Source organism: Vanellus vanellus, assembly GCF_965231255.1.
Source record: "Vanellus vanellus genome assembly, chromosome: 2".
Lineage (NCBI taxonomy): Eukaryota > Metazoa > Chordata > Aves > Charadriiformes > Charadriidae > Vanellus > Vanellus vanellus.
Genome location: NC_138906.1, coordinates 28,458,348 through 28,477,910, shown reverse-complemented (window position 1 = coordinate 28,477,910; position 19,563 = coordinate 28,458,348). Strand labels below are relative to the sequence as shown.

The following is a 19,563-nucleotide window of genomic DNA, read 5'->3' as shown; positions in this document are numbered from 1 at the left end:
CCACATTAGAACCAGAGGAGTTTGAAGTTATATGCTTATACGAAGGTATGAAAGTGCAAGGTAAAATAATTAACTCCAAGAGTCAGGAGGTCTGCGTCATACCAAGATAATCTGCAAACAGATGGGCATAAAATATTGAAGGTACAGAAAGGCACATATAGAAATGTGAATTTTTGCTTTTTAAACTGTGGTTTCTCAAAAAGCACAACAGACTGCAGTCTGGAACAACACAGGACACCAAAAAAAGAAGAGCATCATGTGAAGAGCATAAGAAAGAGAAGACAAAGGAGAGGAACTAGGAAGAAGCTACCATTGATGCATGTGCTAGTAAGGCAAAATTGAGCAGTGACACAAAAGCAGGCAGTCTATCACTGAGCCAGATGTCCTCTGGCTCAATTAGTCGTTGCTAATGGTTATGTGGTGGTCCTACTACCAGTTTACTCACCTCTGTCCCTCCTTCTGATTATGGCACTCACTACTGTTACTTAAACATTAGGTAAAGAGGCAGATAAACATGGATGGGGATACAGCAATGCTGTTACAGTTATTCCAGTCTCTCTTCTAGTCAACTTCCCATCTGACCGTGACTTAGGCATAAACGTAAGAGATAAAAACCACGGTTGTTAGCACCTCCCCTCAATGGAAGGGTAAGAGATAAAGGAGAAAAAGCTGACAAAATCGAGCTCTCTATCCAGACCTTTATTAACTCCCTCAGCAGCAAACAAGCCATCTTCTAGGCTTTAGCTGAAACTAGCGTATGCTTTGCTAAGCTTTAACAATTCCAAGCTAGCTCCTGTCCTTTGACACAATATCTAAAAATTTGCACTCCAAACAGCAATTGCTGTAGTAATAACAATACTTACATTTCATTATTTAACCTCATGCTATTTGTTCATGAGGATTAGTGCTTAATTAATTAACAACACTTAGCATTTCCACTTAGCACTTTACCTCTTCAAAGCATCATACAGACAATACCTAATTAAGGGCAGAACTCTGCAGACACTTCACATCAGGACTTCCCTTTGACAGCTCTGCATCCAAGCCTTGCTCGCATGGTGTAACATGAATTCAAGTTGAAAGCCCGATTGATTTCATCAGGAACCAGGTAATGCCCTGGCTATCAAGTGATGATCTTTGCAACTTCCTTTTCTTTTCCTGTTGCTTCTGGTTGCTTACTGTGCACCCAGGGATCTAATTATTGGCTAACGTGATGGGTGATAATGTGAACCTTGTATTAGTGTTATCTACAAAACTTTCATTCTTCCGTTAGTGAAAACCTTATTCTCAGTCACCTGCTTGAACTGCCTTTGGATAGAAAATGTGTTAACCACAAAAACAGATTATAAAATGTCAAGCCAGAGTTTTTAAGGGAGATGGTGCTTTCAATCTATCAGTCAAATGCCTGCTATGAAAGTGCTTTTCTTGTAAGCACCCCAGGGTGCTAGACAACATCAATAGACAATAGAAACACAGAGCTTTTATGGTTCACTTTACAATTGGACATTGACTCTGAACCTGTGAAACAGAAAGGAATTGAATTTCATGACCAAAGAGGATAATGTGCACAGGATTAAGTAGACAACACTGGTAGAAGCAGGAAAGCAATATGGCTTTGGATGCTGATAGAGAGATTAAATTTACAAATAAGAAACCAAAGGAATAAAACAATACTGAGTAAACTCTTATAAACCAGCAGTAGCACTCAATGCTTCGTATCAATCTGCTATTTTTTTTCAGAGAATAAAACATGCCAATGGGTTTATTTAAAGCCCATTGATTGACCAGGCCCTGACTATGGGAACTGAACAAAGAAGGCTTGAAATATGTAATAGCTCCAGCCAAGAGAATTATCCAGACAGTATGGAAAGAAACTTCTGCTGGAGTCAAATTGGAAGAAAAAGAAAACATTCGTGACAGTTCAAGAACTTGTGTAATGTCTCAGAGGATGTCTTCCCAGGGCAGTGGCTGGCAGTGCATCAGCCTGGGACTGCTGCTGCTCAAACCTGCTCCAGAAGAAAGCAAGTGATCCAATACAGCAAGGCGGCTTCCAGCTCTGAGTGGTGCTGTGGTGTGTCACATGCATGTCACAGCTCATATCAGCTAGGTCAAACAGCTTTCTCAGGAAGACCCTCTTGCCAGATGAGCCACAGCTTGATAGATATTAGAAATTTAAATGGTTTGGGTCTTTGAAAACTGACTGTACTGAACAGAATCTGACCTAACTGTTTTGGCACTGAATTCTTCCACAAGGATAACTGTGTACTGTTAACTGCGGTGTCTTTGTGCCCAAAATATGCTGTGTTAGTGTTACCACTAACTTCTAAAATCCCAGGAGTTTAAAAAACGGGCCTTATTGTCCCTTAATATAATTTCATTTAGGCTGCAGATGGATAAGCCCCTTATTGCCATATTCAACCTCAAGCTGAGGGTCAGATACTCATCCTAGACTTTTCTGGATGTGTATGTTTGGAATTCAGTACCTGCCTTTCATCCTCCCCCCAGTCCCCACAAATTCCTTTCCCCTTACTCAGCTTCAGCTTAAACCCTTCAATATTCCCTTGCCACCAGTTACCACTCTCCAGGACTCCCTTATTTCAGACACCAAACGGCCTAGGCAGCCCCAACCAGCTAACACCTTGGTTATCCTGCAGCCCTTTCTAATGTTTACCACCGAGGACCCATCCCAGACCTGTTCCAGCCTGCCCACGACCACTATCCAGGACCACTTCTGCACTGGTTAAGGCTGGGTCCACTGATGTATATGGTTACATGTGAATTAGGTAATGAATTAGGTAATGAATTTCCTAAAATGTGCTGCTCAAGACAAAACCAACAGCTGTGGTCACTGTTGATCAAGAAAAGATACCTGTTAATTAGCACACATGTTGGATCAGGCCATTAACAACTGCATTGTGGAGCTACTATGGAGGCTGATTCACATTACTGTCTAGGTAACTGTGCTTCTGTTTCCAGCACAAGGCTGTCACATGAGCCCTTCTGATCACTTTTGTATTTACATTTGCTGTGCATCTGTCTCAACATCTCCAAGCCCTGATGTCTTGGAGGAACACACGCTGAGATACTTCCTGACTGGGGTCAGCTTCCAATACTGGATCTCTGATGGGTGCAGCTCAAGATGTGAACAAAACACAGGCATAAAAACATGGTTAAGACAAAAGCCTGGCATTTGGAAGGCGGTTCTCTTCTCTGGTGTATGACAAAAATAACTGTTTAGATGACATATAATTAGGATTTTATCTCTCATTCTGTTTTACTCAGCCTGTATGATGGAACAGGTTGGTCTGTTTAGTCTGTCCCACGTTTTTTACTCATGCTGTCATTACCCTATATTCATACAGTTCTAAAGGGTGTTGGGGTTTCAAACCTTCACAGGATTGGTGAAGGTTAATTTCTGTTGTTCACAGTGCTTTTCCTGTAAGTGGTCACAGGGACATGTACGTAGAGTAGGCAGCAACAGATCCACAGGGGTCATGAATGTGAGTTCCAGCATGTATTTCGTCCCTGCTTACAGCCATCAGTGTCTGATGTCATTGGGACAATTTACGCTTTTTGGCTATCACAACCTCCTACAGCAATGAATTTCACAAGTGATGTTGATTGCATACGTGTGCTTCCCCTGTTGCTTCATCAGACAAAAGTGTTCCTGCTGCTGCACCACGATGGTGCACAGTATTAGCCTGCACAGGGAGTGCCCGATGGATTGTTTGATGACTTGTGGTACAAGACATCTCCTTGTCTAGTGAAATTGCTCAGCACTGGGGTTAATAATGAAGCACAGGCCAGCTAAAGCTACCTTTAAAGGGCAGGGTGCGCTCCAAGGCGAATATGGTTGACACAGTTACACTAGGTATATATTTTACTTATAATTTTATCACTACGTCTATTCTAAGCACAGCCTTTCAATTAATTGATTCTTAGGGCTTGATATAGACAATATTGAAATATTTCTGACAACAGCATGTTCACAAGTAGCATTACTCATCCCATCCCAGGTCGGATTTCTCACCTTTGTGGTCCACAACTTGACCGTCCAGTCAAATGATGATGTGACAAAGAGATGGGAAAAGTCAATTGGACCCACTGCCATGTGACAATTGATTCCTGTGACGGGTCCTTGGTGGCCTTCAAAAATTTCACCAATGCCAGCTTTACTGCAGGAAGAGGAGACATTTCCATTCAGAGAGAGATTTAACATCTGGTGATTTAACATAATTTTTCTTTACTCTTAGGTTCCCGTTTCCTTTTAAAGTTCCATTTAATCTGTAAATCTCTTTCCTTTCAGTAAGGCCTTTGCCTGCAGAGGTTTACTGCTGTGGGCACAATTAATGCTCAGGATCCCGCACAGGGAGACTTTCTCTTACTTCTGAAGGCTTGCCTTACTCACTTTTACATACGCTGTCTACTACTGTAGCTTGAAATAACATTTATGTATAATTATAAAATAATTCTAAATTATAATTATACTATAGCTTATGCCTCTGAGTAAGCCATTATCACAAGGAATAACTGTTAAAATAAAAATGCAAATATATTAATGACTTATCACGAGCAATTCTTTTTCTCTTAAATATCTAAAATAACTTTCCACAGAAGTCAATCAAGTCACTAGGAAGCAAATCGTTTTTCACAGAAAGTGAAGGAACTGTTCCTGTGATCAGGTATCATGCAGTCATTACTTTGAACAAAGGAAGATGTGCATTTCGTCGGCCTGAGGCTAGAATAGCTATTAGGGAGGAAAAATACAACGCTGTGTAAGACAGAACCTGCACAGTTTTCTTCTTCCTGGAAGCAAATGATGCCAGATCAGTTGTCAGTCCTGTCTCACAGTGTATGCAGAAAGGGGAATCATGAAATTACCCTTTTAGTTACATTACAGAAAAATTGCCAATGGAAGAAAATACATTAAAAATAGCCACAGCTCTGACAAGGCTGCCAGTCTGGAGCCAGTGGGAATACTGCGTATCCAAAGAGATGAGGAGCTGCACTGGAGGAAATTGATCCCTCATATTGCAAGCATGGTGTCCTCTCACCTCTCCTGTTGACCATGACAGTGTGGCCTCCCTTAGGCTCCCCTTCCAGCCCTCACAGCACATGCTGGAGCAGGGGCTGAGTTCTGCAGTGCCTCTGCAGTGCTGGGTACAAAGCACACCTCTGATTTTATCCCCAGCTGTCCGCCAGGTAGTCGGTGGGATAAGAGTAGTTCTGGAGTGCTGAGAACACCTTGTATATCTGCTGTGCTTTGACACACCTTTTTCCAGAGTAACATTTGGCTCTTCACTGTGCTGGGCTGAAGGATACAGGAGCCTCTGGAAATAAAATGGGCTCGAGAGCAAAACGCTCTGGGAAAGACAGGCATGAGTTGAAAAGGAGTGAGTTTGTTGATGGTCAGCAGAAGGTTTGCTAAAAAGGTGGGCTAACAAGAGGATCTGGCACCTTCCTGCTCTTGGGAGGAACAAACCAGGCATGCCTGAAAGATCAGAAGTGAGAAATGCCCGTGGGCGTGTTTCATTTATCCCAGCAAACCAAGACTAATTCAAACCATCAGCCACCACACAACCTATCAGTATAATGCCTAAATAGACACAATTTTGCAATACTGTCAGCCACCAGACTAAAATAAAAATATTTTAAAATAAAATTTATATTGAACAACATATATGTAAAACAGTATTTATACAGAATTAGGAACGTGTAGTAGAAGTGCAATCTTAACCCAGTGTATTGATGTCTATTTGGTCAACAGAAACACAGAACATGATAAAATATGAATTCAGATAATACTGCAAACTATTGGAGTGTGGGGGTGAGCTTTAAATCTATCAGTGAAAAAAGTTTGTTCTTTACAAAAGACTTTCAGGCATCCCAGAGGATGAAACTACTACCAGAAGCTAACAGAATGCGCTAGCATCCTGTAGACTTACAGGGTGCAAAATAAGGAACTTGAAGTATTAAACTACAGCCTGGGTTATGTGAGGAAGGGATATGCCCACTGTGTGGGAGGGAGCACAGGGTACCAGTCATGGGAGCAGATCAGCCAGAGCTCACGTACCCGTGCGGCACACTGCGGCTACATCTGTGTTAGCAAATAAACCAGGCGGAAGCCCAGACTGAGGGCAAACGGTGTGGCACGGCTCCTGGCTGTACAACAAAACCCTCTCAGCCTCCTGGAGAGGGTGGGCATGTCCAAACTGCCCGCAGAGAGCAGGGGCCAGCAGGGCTCAGTCTCCGGCCCGGCTGTGCAGATGCAGCCTGCAGTGCTGCGCGGGAATACCCAGCGCAGGATGGCCGTGCATCGGGACATGTGCTCTGTTTCTCAGGTGCATGAATGCCCATGGTGGCTTTTCTCTGATAATGCCTGTGGAGACTGAAGATGGAGCTGAGGATGGTAAAAAATTAAGTGGATTACCATCTCTTATGAGTGGTTTAGGCCTGATTACCCTGCAGCAAAACTGTCTTCTAGGGCGTGATTCAACTTGCCCAGACCTAGATACTTACATCTCAGCTAGCTGTCTAGACCTCTGTCTCACCTCATGGGTGAGAAAGAGGCATTTCTGAGGTCCCAGTCATCTCTTCTTCGGGGAGATGTCTGAAAAAGGTAAAGGAAATCAAACCCAAACTACACAGGGAGCCTGGGGCAACTAACCCAGTATGACAGGCTGTAGCAGAGATGCCCAAAGTCAGGCGACTCCTATTCTAGTTGTGCAAAGTAGTACAGACACCGTTGATCCAAGAGAAAAAACATGAAACACTCTCCACACACACTTGGCTACCTCACACCAATATAGGTACACAATGTTATCTGAGAACAAAATGCTGAACATCACCTTCCATGACGACACGCTGTGTAGACTGTTCCCTCTTCACTGCCAACGACAAAGTTATTGACGTCTCCGGTTGGGAAAGCCATTCCTGTAACCGCCACCGGTTTGGACTTATTGTACACCAGCTCCATGCTCTCCTACCAAAACAGGTCTTTGTTATTATTATTCTGCAATTGTCCTTTTGTTTGTGTGGGTGTTTTTTTTTTTTTTTTTTCCGATTCATTTCTTAGTGTTACACAGGGTAGCAGGAGGGGAAGAAGAAATCATTTGACCCAGCCACAGGACTTCTGTTTCTACATAGGACGTTGTGAGAAGATGCAATGTCACAAACTAGGATGCACTGCTCCTGCCATCCCCGCCGCTGTCTGTCACATGTTTGAGAGCGGCTGGAAAGCACTGGTCTTTGCTACATCGTCCTAAATCAGGCAGAGATGACAGGTGAGAATTTAAAATCTAATGGTGCAGAAAGTAAAGATAATACCTTAATGGTTACACTTGCCAGCCCTGAGCTCTAATAAAAGATGCAATACCCTTCTATTTACAAACATTTTTGAAATCAGTTGTTTGTCAGGTAACACATGTAATATTGTGTGCACTTGAAGCATTTTTCAGACTGTGCCATTTGTCTCTTTGCAGAACAAAATTAAAAACTTGGGGTCCTGCCACTACTGCCATTCTAAGCATTGTTTTTCAGGGATTTTCTGAGGTAACCATAAACATTCCTTCTAGACTCCACCATCAAGCTACAAACCAGCAAGCATATTTTCTTTTTTCATTTGGTAGCTATATTTCAAAGTAAATCAGCATGCCCATTTTTGCTATTGCAAGTACAACCAGCATGAACAGTTTGTGGCCGTTGCGAGATGTGTATGCTTTGAACTGATTTTGCTCAAATCTAAACTTTTTGGTTGTGCAGCCTAAATGGTGTAACCCAAGAATCCACAAAGGAGCTGAATGATTTAGCAATTTTCATTTTCAGCTATTTAAGTGGGTACGTTTTCTATGCTTAAAATGCCTAAGTCGCTATTCTTCTAGGGCCAAAGCCTGTCGCATTTTTCTCAGAAGGGCTTTTTGCTGTAGCTAAAGAAAGTGGACATCCCTGTGAGAGGAGAGGGCTGCAAATCCACAGGGAAATACTTTTGCTTGATTTATACTTTTCTTTGAAATACATTTGGTTATATTAAAAAGGCAAAATAAGACCTGGAAAATGCATTGGCAGAGCACCTGCGGACCATATATTTCTGTGAAAATCTTCTGGGGTGAGATCATCATTTAGTGTCTCTGTGGAGACACAGCCAGATACTGCGGTGGACTCTCTCCTCCCAGCACCTACACCATGGCCGTACATGAGTGCTCTGGTTCTGTGTCTTCAGAAAGTTTCAGACTAACACACATCAGCAGTGCTCTACTCCTCCCAATTTAAAGCTATGGCATGTAGCTTGACGTCAAGTCCTGTGCCTTTCATTTCTAGATCACCGTGAACCATACGCCAAACTTCAGCATAATGTGGGGTGTGTTCCCATACCTGTCAAAAGCCAATTTTGGAGCTGGGAAATTCCATCTGAGTGATGAAGTACTGAAACTGAGATGTTCACAAATCTCTGCTTCAGAATTTAGTATTCCAGTAATTGAATACATAAGGGTGGGATTTATCTTCTTGATGTTTAAGTGAGAAACTAGGGAAGGGATTCAGGTGCCTAAACATAGGTGTCTGGGCCATTTTAGATGCTTCCACTTCTGTTCCAGAAGAGTGTTGGTTTCTCACAGTCCCAGGACACAACTACCAGCCCCAAACTGTTGCCTCAGGTGAGCACGAGCAACATGATCTAACTTCGAAGTTGACCTCACTCTGAGTAGGGCATTAGAGGGGATGACTTCCAGAAGCCCCTTCCATCCTCAGGTTTGACAGTTCTATATCTCAGGATATGTGAAATGGTATTTCACACTGGGATGGGATGAGTTGTCCTCATCCCCATGAAGCGCCCAGTCTTTCTCTACATTAACTGTAAAGGGAACCCAAATCACTAGCTGAGGCTTGACATGGACCTAACTTTTAGATGGCTAAGGTTAGGATAGAGGAGTCCCACTTCTTGTGTCAACACTGAAAAGCAAAGAATTCAATAGTAATTGCACATTAATGCATGATTAATGAATGATTAATGGAATCATTAAGAGGAGTTTTTATGAGCATTTTGAAACAAGCTCTGATCCCGTGATGCTTAGCAAAAATAATATTTTTTTTTCTGACAAATCATCTATAAAAAATAAACGACGCGTTGGAATAGAAAATGTACTACTCCAGAAGATAACACTTAAAAGATGGTTTCCATAGACCTTTTTCAGCATCAGATTCTTTGTTTAGTTTCCAATATTATAATCACTAGTGGTTTGGAAAATTTTCCTGGATTTCCTTTCATTTCTGATACAAAGGAGAGGAGGAGGGGGAGTAGAGAGACAATAGTAGCAAACAGTCCGAGGTCGGGGGGAGGAATTGGTCCTAAAACTTTTGATTTGCATTGTTTGTTGCTTTGGCTACTGAAGGCAGGTGGCAAAGTAAGCTTCCTGACTGCGTGCCTTGGAAACCCATGGTGCCTAGGGTGTGTTCAGCAGCAGTGCAATCTAGTCCATATTTGTTAAACAACGCTGTAGAGTAAGTACAATTTATACCACAGGCGACTTCTGTAATTGCTGTGCTTTAAAATGGATTATTTCATTTTCACTTGAAACTGACCTATGTATTAACGTATTACAATAATTACATGATTTGTGGTAAAGGAAATGGGTTTTGGCTCTTAGCAGAGACTGCTGGAAGCAAGCTGTACTCTTTCAAGTGCATCCATTGGTTTTAGTTTGTATAGGACGTGAGGTTTTGGCTTTTAGGAGCTATGTTCCATTAAGCAGGTATCTTGCTCTACCAAAGGTGCTTTTTTTGCCTGTATAGGTGAAAACAAACCCACCTGTGGAGTTGAGAGCATGTCCAGGCTCCAGGAGCACATTTTGCCATCCGTAGAGACGGTAATGAGATTGTGCGCATTCTGTGTTCCAACTACATTCACACAATACACAGGATGCTGAAAACACATTAACACTGGAAATCAGAGAGCCGTTCTGACATCTTCACAAATTCCTAATGTCTTTTCCTAATGTTATTTTAAAGAATGATTAAGTAGTCATACAATGCCTGGAAACTACAGGAGTCAGCTTTTGCCAGATAGGAATTGTTTGGGGGTTTTTGTTTGGGGTTTGGTTTTTTTTTTTAAATTTAAATTTTAAGAGATACATTATGGAGGTGGAAATGTTTTCAAAGTTTCATTTTCCTCATAACAAAACAACCCAGCTGAGTAATGCTGTGAAAATACTGAATTATGTGGATGAGATTTCACCCACAGGGACATGTATCATTCTACTGATGGCTTTTGACACTGAAAATAACCAGCAGAAAGAGGCAAATAGTCAAAATGGAATCAAAATGAAAACTTTATTCAAGAAAACAGCTGCATAAAACTTGAACTTTTCCAGAATTTGGCTTGCATGCTAAGTATTTGCAAATGTACTTCAGTAGAAAAACATGAACAAGTCCGTCAGCGTTCTCCAGCACTGGCAAATATATACCTTTTTAGAGCTGTAATTCTAAGTGTGGAGTGACTAAATTTAGGGTGTTACACCTGGTTCACCATAGTATAGTCATTCCGTGGAGGCTGAATTCCACTTAGTATGCAATAATGAAACTTGGCCTATTCCTTTTCCAAGGAACCTGGTAACATTTTGAGCCTGAACTGTCATCTGATATCTGATGGTGACACATGAGGGATGGTTCACATTCTGCAATCTCCAGAGTGAAAAATCAGTCAGACTGAACAATAAGATTTAATTTCCTTTGACCGGTACAAGTGATACTGCTGAATTAAGCGTAACACATATACACAAGTGAAGCAAAGAAAAATTGAATTTCTCTGCCTCTTTTGCTGATGAATAGAAAACCTGTGTCTCCAGGAAGAAAAAGTGCTTTTCACTAATACTTTCCTTACTTCAAGAAAATCAGGACCAAAGTTACAAGAGACCCCTATAGAGCTCCTAAGCCAACTCCATGTAGGGTTAGAAACCTCGCATTTGCCCCCACTGAGAGGAATGGCAGAACTACCACTTTTTTTAGACTACGTTAAGATCCAGCTGCAAGTCATCTACCCCGTCAGCAGGGAAAGGCAGAGGACAGGCTAGCTCTCAGGTTCGATACCTGAGCAAGCTCAGTAAATGCCTCCCCTCAAGTGCAAAAAGGGCAGCATCTGAGTGCACAGTGTGTGTGTGCACACACTGAAGAAGGACTCAGCAACTGCTGCTGAAGTGGTACCTTGTGCTCGGAGCCCACCTGTACACATCAGTAAGTCCCAAGGTCCATTCTGATGCCGATTTTTCTCTTTTTTTCTAAGATTGCCAGGCATCTGGTTTCCCCTAGATCATCAAATGGACCCCAATCTGTCCCTCACCTGTGTCTCACGCTATTACCCTCATACAATGGACCTTCTTCCTGCTCAGAGGTGAGCTAATGACCGCAGTGCTAAATACAATTAGCACATACTGATCTCTGAACTACTACAGTCCTATTTTTTGAGGAGTGTTTGAACTCCAGTACTAAATGGACAGATACAGAGGGGGTGGGAGGATGCGAAAGCAGACAGCGGAGTATCTAGAATATGTAGGGGGGAGGGAAAGAGCGAGCCACGTCGTTCCAGCAGCACCTCAGTGTGCCAGGTCTGGCTTTAATCAGGGTTACCAGCCATCAATTTCACGCACAATAAAACTCACGGCCAAAATAAAAAAAAAAATAACGTAAGGAAAATGGATGAAAAAGACAACCAAATGTATGTAACAGAAAGTCTAAACAGGCTCCTTCCTTTCAAAGGGTCGCTGCCAGCTTGCTTTTATTTATTTTGGAAATGAAATCATCATGCAAAAGGGTTTTGTCTTAATTAAAATTTCCTGTTGTCCCAAGTGCAGATGTGTGGTGGGTGTGAAAGGAAATTAGCGAGTAAGCTGTGGGTAGAATTCTCTTTCCTGGTGAATCCAGGCAGCAATCAGTGATACTAAACTTCAGGAAGGTTTAAGTCAGTGATAACAACACACTATCTGTTTCAAATAAACAAAGCAAGAGAAAGAAAACAGAAAAATTCTTTTTTCACACATGGCATAAATTCAGATTAAAAAACGACTATTCAACTCACGTATCTAGCAGCACATAAAGTAACATTGCTACACTCAAGTTTTTTTAATTTAATCCTTTTTTTCCCTAGGCAGCTAGGATTCAAGCCAGTCTTTTGCCAACAAGACTTCGTTTACAGTTTATGTAAGTGATTCCTATATATGAACATAAAGTAAGCACTCTTTTATTGTAAAATCTGATCATTCCTTAAAAACGTCATGCTTCCTCATGTTAGACTGTGTAAACACTTATTTATACCAATCCGTGACAGCACATAAAGTGCCCATCCACAACTGAAAGTCATTTATTTATATTTGTCAAAAGCAAAACATCACATATTGTTCTATTGCAATAATAAAACTAGTTTAATATATAATTCCAGGAGGTACAATTTTATCTTAAACGTTTTTGGAGTGTAAACAAATTACTTCCCATTAATCTTTTCTTTTCCACTAGATTTGGAGTCCCAGTTGTTCAATTTTCAGTGATAGTCAGCTTCTTGCCACTAGTTTTCTGGTCTGCTACATCTCTAAATTGCACTTCCAGAAGAGACTGTTTTTTTCATGCAGATTGAACAACATTGCTGGTGACAAAATGAGGAAAGACACTAGGGAAATGAAAAGCAATGTTGAAGTTGGAACCCATGGCACGGATCATTAGATTATTACATCAGCATTCCTGATAGTGGAAATTTAGGGAACAATATTTGCACTGCCTGGCCCACTAAGCATGTCTGTGCACACCTGTCATTTTTTAATATAAGAGACTTGCCATCGTGATACTGGCCCCACGCTGAATCTTTTGCATTAATTCAGGTGGCATGGCTTCTCCAGTTGTCTTTTAACTCCAGAGATTATGTTGTCACAGTCAACTAAAAGCTGAACCTTGATCTGCAAATTCCAAAGATAAGAATCACAGAATTGTAAAAGCTGGAGGTGCAAAAGACCTATCACTTCGTCTGATCCTTGCTCTGCTAGAACAAGATTATTATCTTATCTCTCAGAGTGCTTTGTGTAGTTCAGTTTCTTACCTTTCAGGAAATCTGCATTTTTCTGCATTCTTATACTATTGCATTTTTCTCCTCCTTTCAACCTGCATTTTCTTTTCTGCTTCCCACTCAGGGATGGTCCCAAGCCCACTCCCAAAATGAGGTATGTTTACCATCCACAGAGTACACCTTCTAGCTCTTATGAAGAGACTGCCTGAGCCCAGACTCTGAGGCACCTCAAAAGGCACAATATGTTAGTGTGGGATGGACTGGAAATCAGTGCCATAGCAGGGTGAGGACACCGTAGCAGGCAACCCAGGCTCATCTCTTCCTCCAGCACAATATGAGTACTTTGCAATGGAAGAGAGTTTTCTACCACAGACATCATCTTTGTATCACAGAGAAACTCCCTTCCTTCTCAGGCATTTTGTGCTACTGCTCTGCCTGTAGATCTCCCAGACATCACCAGAGCCCTGTGCCACCATCATTATATGTGCAAGTATCTGTGTGCGTCAGCAAAATGCTCTTCCACGTCATTCTGTTGAAACAAACTTCCCCTCACTGTGCAAGCTCTGCCCTATGGCCCTGTCAGGAGTAGGAGACCGTGACAGGCATTTAGGTATATATACTGGAAAACAGAAGCAAACTGCCCCACTCTCTTCAAGAGCACCAGTGTCTACTTACAGACTCCACTGAGACCACCGTAGGTGCCTAATCTGGTTCAAAAAAGAAACTCATGTACAACAAGACAACAATAAGTGATTCAAATTGCGTGCTATGCTGGACTGACAGACACACATTCCCTGTAGTGACCTGGTTCTCTTTACAGGCAATGGAGAGCAAGAGTCACAGTGCCACTGTGCTGGCACAAAGGTGCCTCATTCAAGTGTTGTAATTGATCCTGCCCTCTTCCTTGGAAAGGAGGATAATCTCTGACCCTACAAAGTCTGATGGTTAAACACCTACAGGAGGTGGTTGTACATCTCTCATCTATTTCTTTCCCTTCGAGGACTACACTTAGGTTTTCATCTGTGTGGCAACCAGCATCTTAAAGACAACTAGACAGGTCGACTTCCCTGCTGACCCTTTCCTCTAACGAAAGAAGCAGATGATTTTTATCCTTACCGTGTGAGCAGCAGCAGATAAGGGAGTTCTCTGAACTGGAGTGCGCCTGTGACTGCGATTATCCCACAAGACAATTTGGCCAGAGTATGTTCCACCAACGACCAGGTTTGGATGAAAGCGGGCAAAACAGACAGACATCACGGAGGACTGGAGTAAAACAGGCAGAGAAGAAGAGAAGGGTTACATGGTCAGTCACCTTCAATTCTTTCCTTAAGGAAGCATATTGTAATTAGCATTTTGTATTTTAGAAGCTCACTGTATGAGCTTTATTCATATTCCTTGCACACCAGTAATTCTGCTAAAGCCAATAGGACATATGCAAAGAGCTAATTTTGACCCTAAAATTTGTAGTTCCATTGGTCCCAGGGAAAATATGCACCACAGGATGAGTCTTAGCATGATGCTAAAAACCTGAGATAATCTGTCCGTGACAGTGATGGGAAAATGCTTAATTTCATTTCCAAAAGTGAGAACTTCGAATAACCAGATGCCAACCTAACAGAAGTTGGCATCCTGGCCCATGGTTTCACATCAGGGAGAGTTCTTCCCCTGTTGCTCCTCAAGTTTTTAACTCTCAAACGATTTGAGGTGAGTTTGTGAGACCCTCTGCAGTTCACCTGAAGGTGTGCTGCCTTGAGAGCATCAGCTGACAAGCCACGTCTCATTGGATCAATGACTGATTTCTCTGCTACAGGGAGGTCCTCTTTCTTCTAATAGCAGAGGGAATCACACTTTCCCTTACGGTGTTTGAGCAGAAATTAGTTTTTCCTCTTTTTAATGACATCTGAATTGCCTTTGTGCATTTTCTTTAGCTGGGGATGCTGAGGAGCCAGACTGGTGTAACGGTTACCCTGGCTGTCTGGTTGAGTGCCCCACAAGCCAGCATGGAAATGGGTATCTATCACAACTACCACCTTCCAGTCTCTTTAAAATGACACACAACATCTGAAATCCTCAGGGGAACAGTCCCCAAAACCTTCATATGCCAACAAGCTACAGCCAAGAGCTACAAGCTGTAACTCCTTCAACTCCTCCATCCTCTTTCTAAGGAATTTGCCATTTTTCTATAATTGGTCCTCGATGTTATGTCTTTGTTTTATGAAAATTGGAAAGCAAAAGTTACAGCATTCATATAATTTCCTGAGAATTCACATACTAATAATGAAAGTTTGCAAACAGAAGCAAATGTCCCTTTTTCATGGGCAGTTTTAATGATGCTTACAAGCCACAGAGCAAGACTTGAACTGCTGCAGCAATTACAGTCAGAAAGTTAAATTCAGTGTTAGTGGTTGCATTCTTAAAAATTCATTTTCTGGCTGTTTCCAATGAGTTTTGGTAACAAATCCTTATTATAGCTTAATGACCGAATATTTTGAAGTGGTGATGTTCCCATGTGTGAATCCATTTTACTCCATGACAACGGGTTAACTAAATTACCATATTTCCGTTGCATAAAAAGCACTGCAGACATTTAAGTAAACTTTATTGAATTGAGAACATAGGAGCTGCCAAGCTGAACTAGACCTAATGTCTACGTAGCAGATGACCCTATCTCTGGCAGGAGTGGATGGAGTTGTAAAAACTTTGATGTGGGCACATGTGTTATCTTCTTTCCTTACTGCTCCTCGTCCTGATTTCGAGTGGCTGGAGGCTGGTTTGAACTCTAACACCAGAGATTTAAACCTCCTTCTGATAGAGCTAGAATTAATTATTGATGTCTAGAGGGCTAGCTCTTGATGTCTACGACTAGGCTAATAAGAATAAATCAACATGTAAAGTTTAAATATTTTTTAGTGAAATCATGTGGCTTCCTGATATCTATTGTTTAAAGCCAGATTATATGATAGGTTAATTTAGTAAACATATTTATAGCATACATCAGTAAATTCAATACTGTTTGTTTGACCTAATAAGATCGCCAAGACAATGAAATAAGGTGCCACTACCTTCTTTTTTCCCCCATTCTCTCTGGATTCTTGTGGCTGTTCACTTGACATCTTTTATCCCTTCCCTTCTTGACTAAAGCTTTTGCATACATTTCTCTGGTATTATATAGTCTAGTATCTAATGACTAGATGATTAGTATACATAATTGGCTATTTTAGTCCATATTTGTTTAAGCGCTTGAGATAATGATTACACTATGGTGAGTCGTAGCAACAAAATGTAGCTTCCCAACGCCATTTCCAAAGGACGTATTAGCTTTACAGATAAGAAACCCCACCTCTGAGTAACAGGACTTCGGTACTGCTAAGAGGGGCTTAAAACTCAACTACAATGCAGCTGCCATCCGGTTTCCACAGATCCCCCATACATTATAATTAAAACGACCCTACAGCACATGTTCTACATTTTATCTCTTTGTTAAATGGCTTCGTGAGTTGTTTTAATCAGCCCCTCTCATTCCTTATAACTAAGCTGACAGATATTCTTACATGAAGTGAAATAGCCAGATGATTTTAAAATAGTACAGCTCCACCACTGTGTACACCCCACAGCAGCTACAAGGCTCCACATGTATTTTAAGAAACCCCAATTCAAACAGTAATTCCACAACAAAGTGCTCAGTTTGTCCGAAAGAAACTTGGGAGACTCTGAAGCAGGGCAAAGAAGCCAAGTGGACAGTGTATTTTTAAATGTTGTGTTTTCATGGTTAGCATGTTTTTCAATCCAGAATGCCAGAATACAGTTGAATGGTCAGGATATAAACTGCTAAAGTGTGTTTTTCATAAGGTTCAAAAATAACCTACAGACATGACACGGACCTAAGCCCTCTGTGGTGCTTATAGTTTTACATATCGCTCCAAAGTAATTTGCATTCTTCAACAGATGAAATGTTCACATCCTTTTAATTATGTCAATATTATTTTTCTACCAAGGAAAAACTTCTGTCAAATATTAGAATTTAACAATTTAAGGACTCCACTCCATAGCACTTAATATAGTGATTATTTTCTTAAAGTTAATGGCAGTACTCAAATGAGTAAGGGCTGTAAGATCCAGCCCATTCATTTAACAACTTTAAAAGCATTCATTTCTTAGCCTTAATGGGAGAGAGCAGCAGACAGGTCTCCAGTCTGTCTGAGCAGCTCTGTGCTCAAGGAGAGCAACAGAAACCATTCCCTGTGAGCCTCTTCTGCCTCCAGGCTGCCTCTTGTTTGCCGATTCAAGCAGTCTTGCTCCTCTAAAACAGAGTTTTGCCACTGACTTCAAAGGGGGAGGAACCAGTACCGTGGTCAGGTTTTAAAATAACAGAGTATCCCTCTTTGCACTTCTACCACACCTTTCTAGGGAAATCTCACGGCACTTTCCAGTAACGATGGTAATGCTTTCCAGTTTTTCAGTTAGACATATTTTATATGTTGTAGGTGCTTAGTTAGCCGTTGCAGAGGACAGAAGCCCATAGTTTTGTAGTATACGGCATCAGTGCATAATGAAATGTAAGAGAGATCATGTCAGAAGGGAATTCCACAGGGAGTTTAGTGCCCAGAGTACAAAAGAGGCATTTAGTTCCCAGCGTTATCTTTTCATGGGTGCCATCTGTGTCTGCAGGTTGCCAGGAGCCGCAAGGGACAGGCAAACCCCAGTGTTTGGTCACCTTCATTTCTCTGAATTGCTCCATGCAGCGAATCATTTCATTCATCACTTTAGCTTAATGCTCTGGTGTCTTCTCCCTCCATGCTAATACAGTCTACTGGATTTAGCTTCCTCTGTCTCTCCTTAGCTTTCTCTGCAACCCTACTCAAGTATTTCTGGTACTTCTGGCTTTGTGATCTTCCACTCTGATTTTCTGCTCCCACATCTTGGCCGACAGCTCTATGGTGGTGCCGCTGCCTCATCCCCCGCTGTATTCTCTGCCTGTCCGCGGGGTGACCACCTCTCAAAGGGCCCTCAGACCAGCGCATGAGCCTCAGTTCACTCCAGGTGGGATCACAGCCCCGGCAAAAGGGAGACCCAGGCCCAGGCTGCTAAACCTGGCATTTTTTTGTCTGGCAAACGGGCGATCTCACTGCCCGAATGCTAAAGCTTCTGCTCATGGCTGTTACAAGCACCGCACTGAAAAACGCAATTAAGAAACAAGGCATGAAATGTCCATACTCTTGTCACGGCAAAGCAGAGGGCTGGCCTCGGAACCGTGGGTGTTGCCCAGCCCCTGGGGAGCCTTGCTGTGGCAGGGCCGAGGGCAGCACCTCCCGGCCCCCTGTTTTGGGAGCTGTCGGCCCGTCTCAGCCCACGCGGGGGGGTGACTGCTGGGCCGCTGCCGCCACCTCCTCCCTCCCCGCTGGTGCACTCCGCTCCGACAGGCCCCAAGCCCTCTTCAAGTGGCTGGCAGAGCTGGTTTTTATTTTAGCAGCTTAATCCAGCCCAGATTTGGATTAATGATGGCGTATCCCTTCAACCACAGATGCACATGCTTGGGACAGACAGTCATTTAGATTCTCCTTGCTGAGAAGCCTGACCTCAGTACCCACATCTGATGTGTGTAAGGCTCCAGAGACTCAGCTGTCTGTGCTCATGTCCATAGATTCGGATGGCACTCTGCCCAGCCACCAGTTGAACAAGTTCACAAAGACCTGGGTGCTAAACAATAATGACTTTCAATAGGCAACGACTACTGCATTCAGCGAGACCTCTTCTGCAGGAAACCACCCCCGTAGGCAGCGCTGCCATACTGGTGCCATATGCCTACACTTGACACCAGATGGATCTCAAAACAATACTTCGTCAGTGGGAAGAAGCGATCTGAGGAGTTCACAGGCATTTCTAGACTCCAAAATACCAGGTTAGATTGCAGCAGGCACTCAGGAAACTCCTGGGTAGATTTTCTAGCTGAGCAAACACATGTGAAAAAGCACTACAGTCTATGGCGCGCTACTGTAGGTCAGTCTAACACAGACAACAGTGGGCAATAAAATTGACTGCAGCTGAGATGAAGAGGCAGATCCTTTTCCGTGCTTGAGGCTTAGAGGGCCTGAGAGCAGAGGGACAAAGCTGTGGTACTGCCGCTTACCTAGAACCACAGAAAGGTGCCAAACCCATAGTCCTTTTTCCATAGGAACTGAAGAATAGGGACTGGCCCTCTGATCACCTATGCCTGCCCTCCTGAGGAATAAATAAATAAATGAAAACAAAGGCCAAAAGTACACGTACAATTTACTCACAACCTTTTGCTCTCACTCCTGCTCATTAAGAACAGCATTTAAAGAGTCTGAGCACTCCCAGTCCCTCTGCAATCTGCCCTACCTTATTCTGGTCAGGCAATCATGAGACCATCTCCTCATGCTTCCATTGCTACACACACTTATATGGGGCCCCAAAACAGATATGGATGATACACCTCAACTGCAAAGGTGGAAAAATCATCATCTACAAACAAAACAGCAACCGAGCTGTTTTACTAAATAAAG

At 42.4% G+C, this 19,563-nt stretch overlaps 1 protein-coding gene across 1 annotated transcript in view; it reads right to left on the bottom strand.

Moving 5' to 3' along the window:
- Positions 1–19,563, bottom strand: part of DYNC1I1 (dynein cytoplasmic 1 intermediate chain 1) — a 216,369-nt gene that overhangs the window by 39,248 nt on the left and 157,558 nt on the right. The window contains exons 11-14 of the mRNA XM_082479264.1: positions 14,156–14,302; positions 9,803–9,916; positions 6,849–6,982; positions 4,031–4,175 (exon numbers count right to left, since the gene is read on the bottom strand). Of these exons, the coding sequence (XP_082335390.1) occupies positions 4,031–4,175; positions 6,849–6,982; positions 9,803–9,916; positions 14,156–14,302 (540 nt within the window). The remainder of the gene's footprint in view (positions 1–4,030; positions 4,176–6,848; positions 6,983–9,802; positions 9,917–14,155; positions 14,303–19,563) is intronic.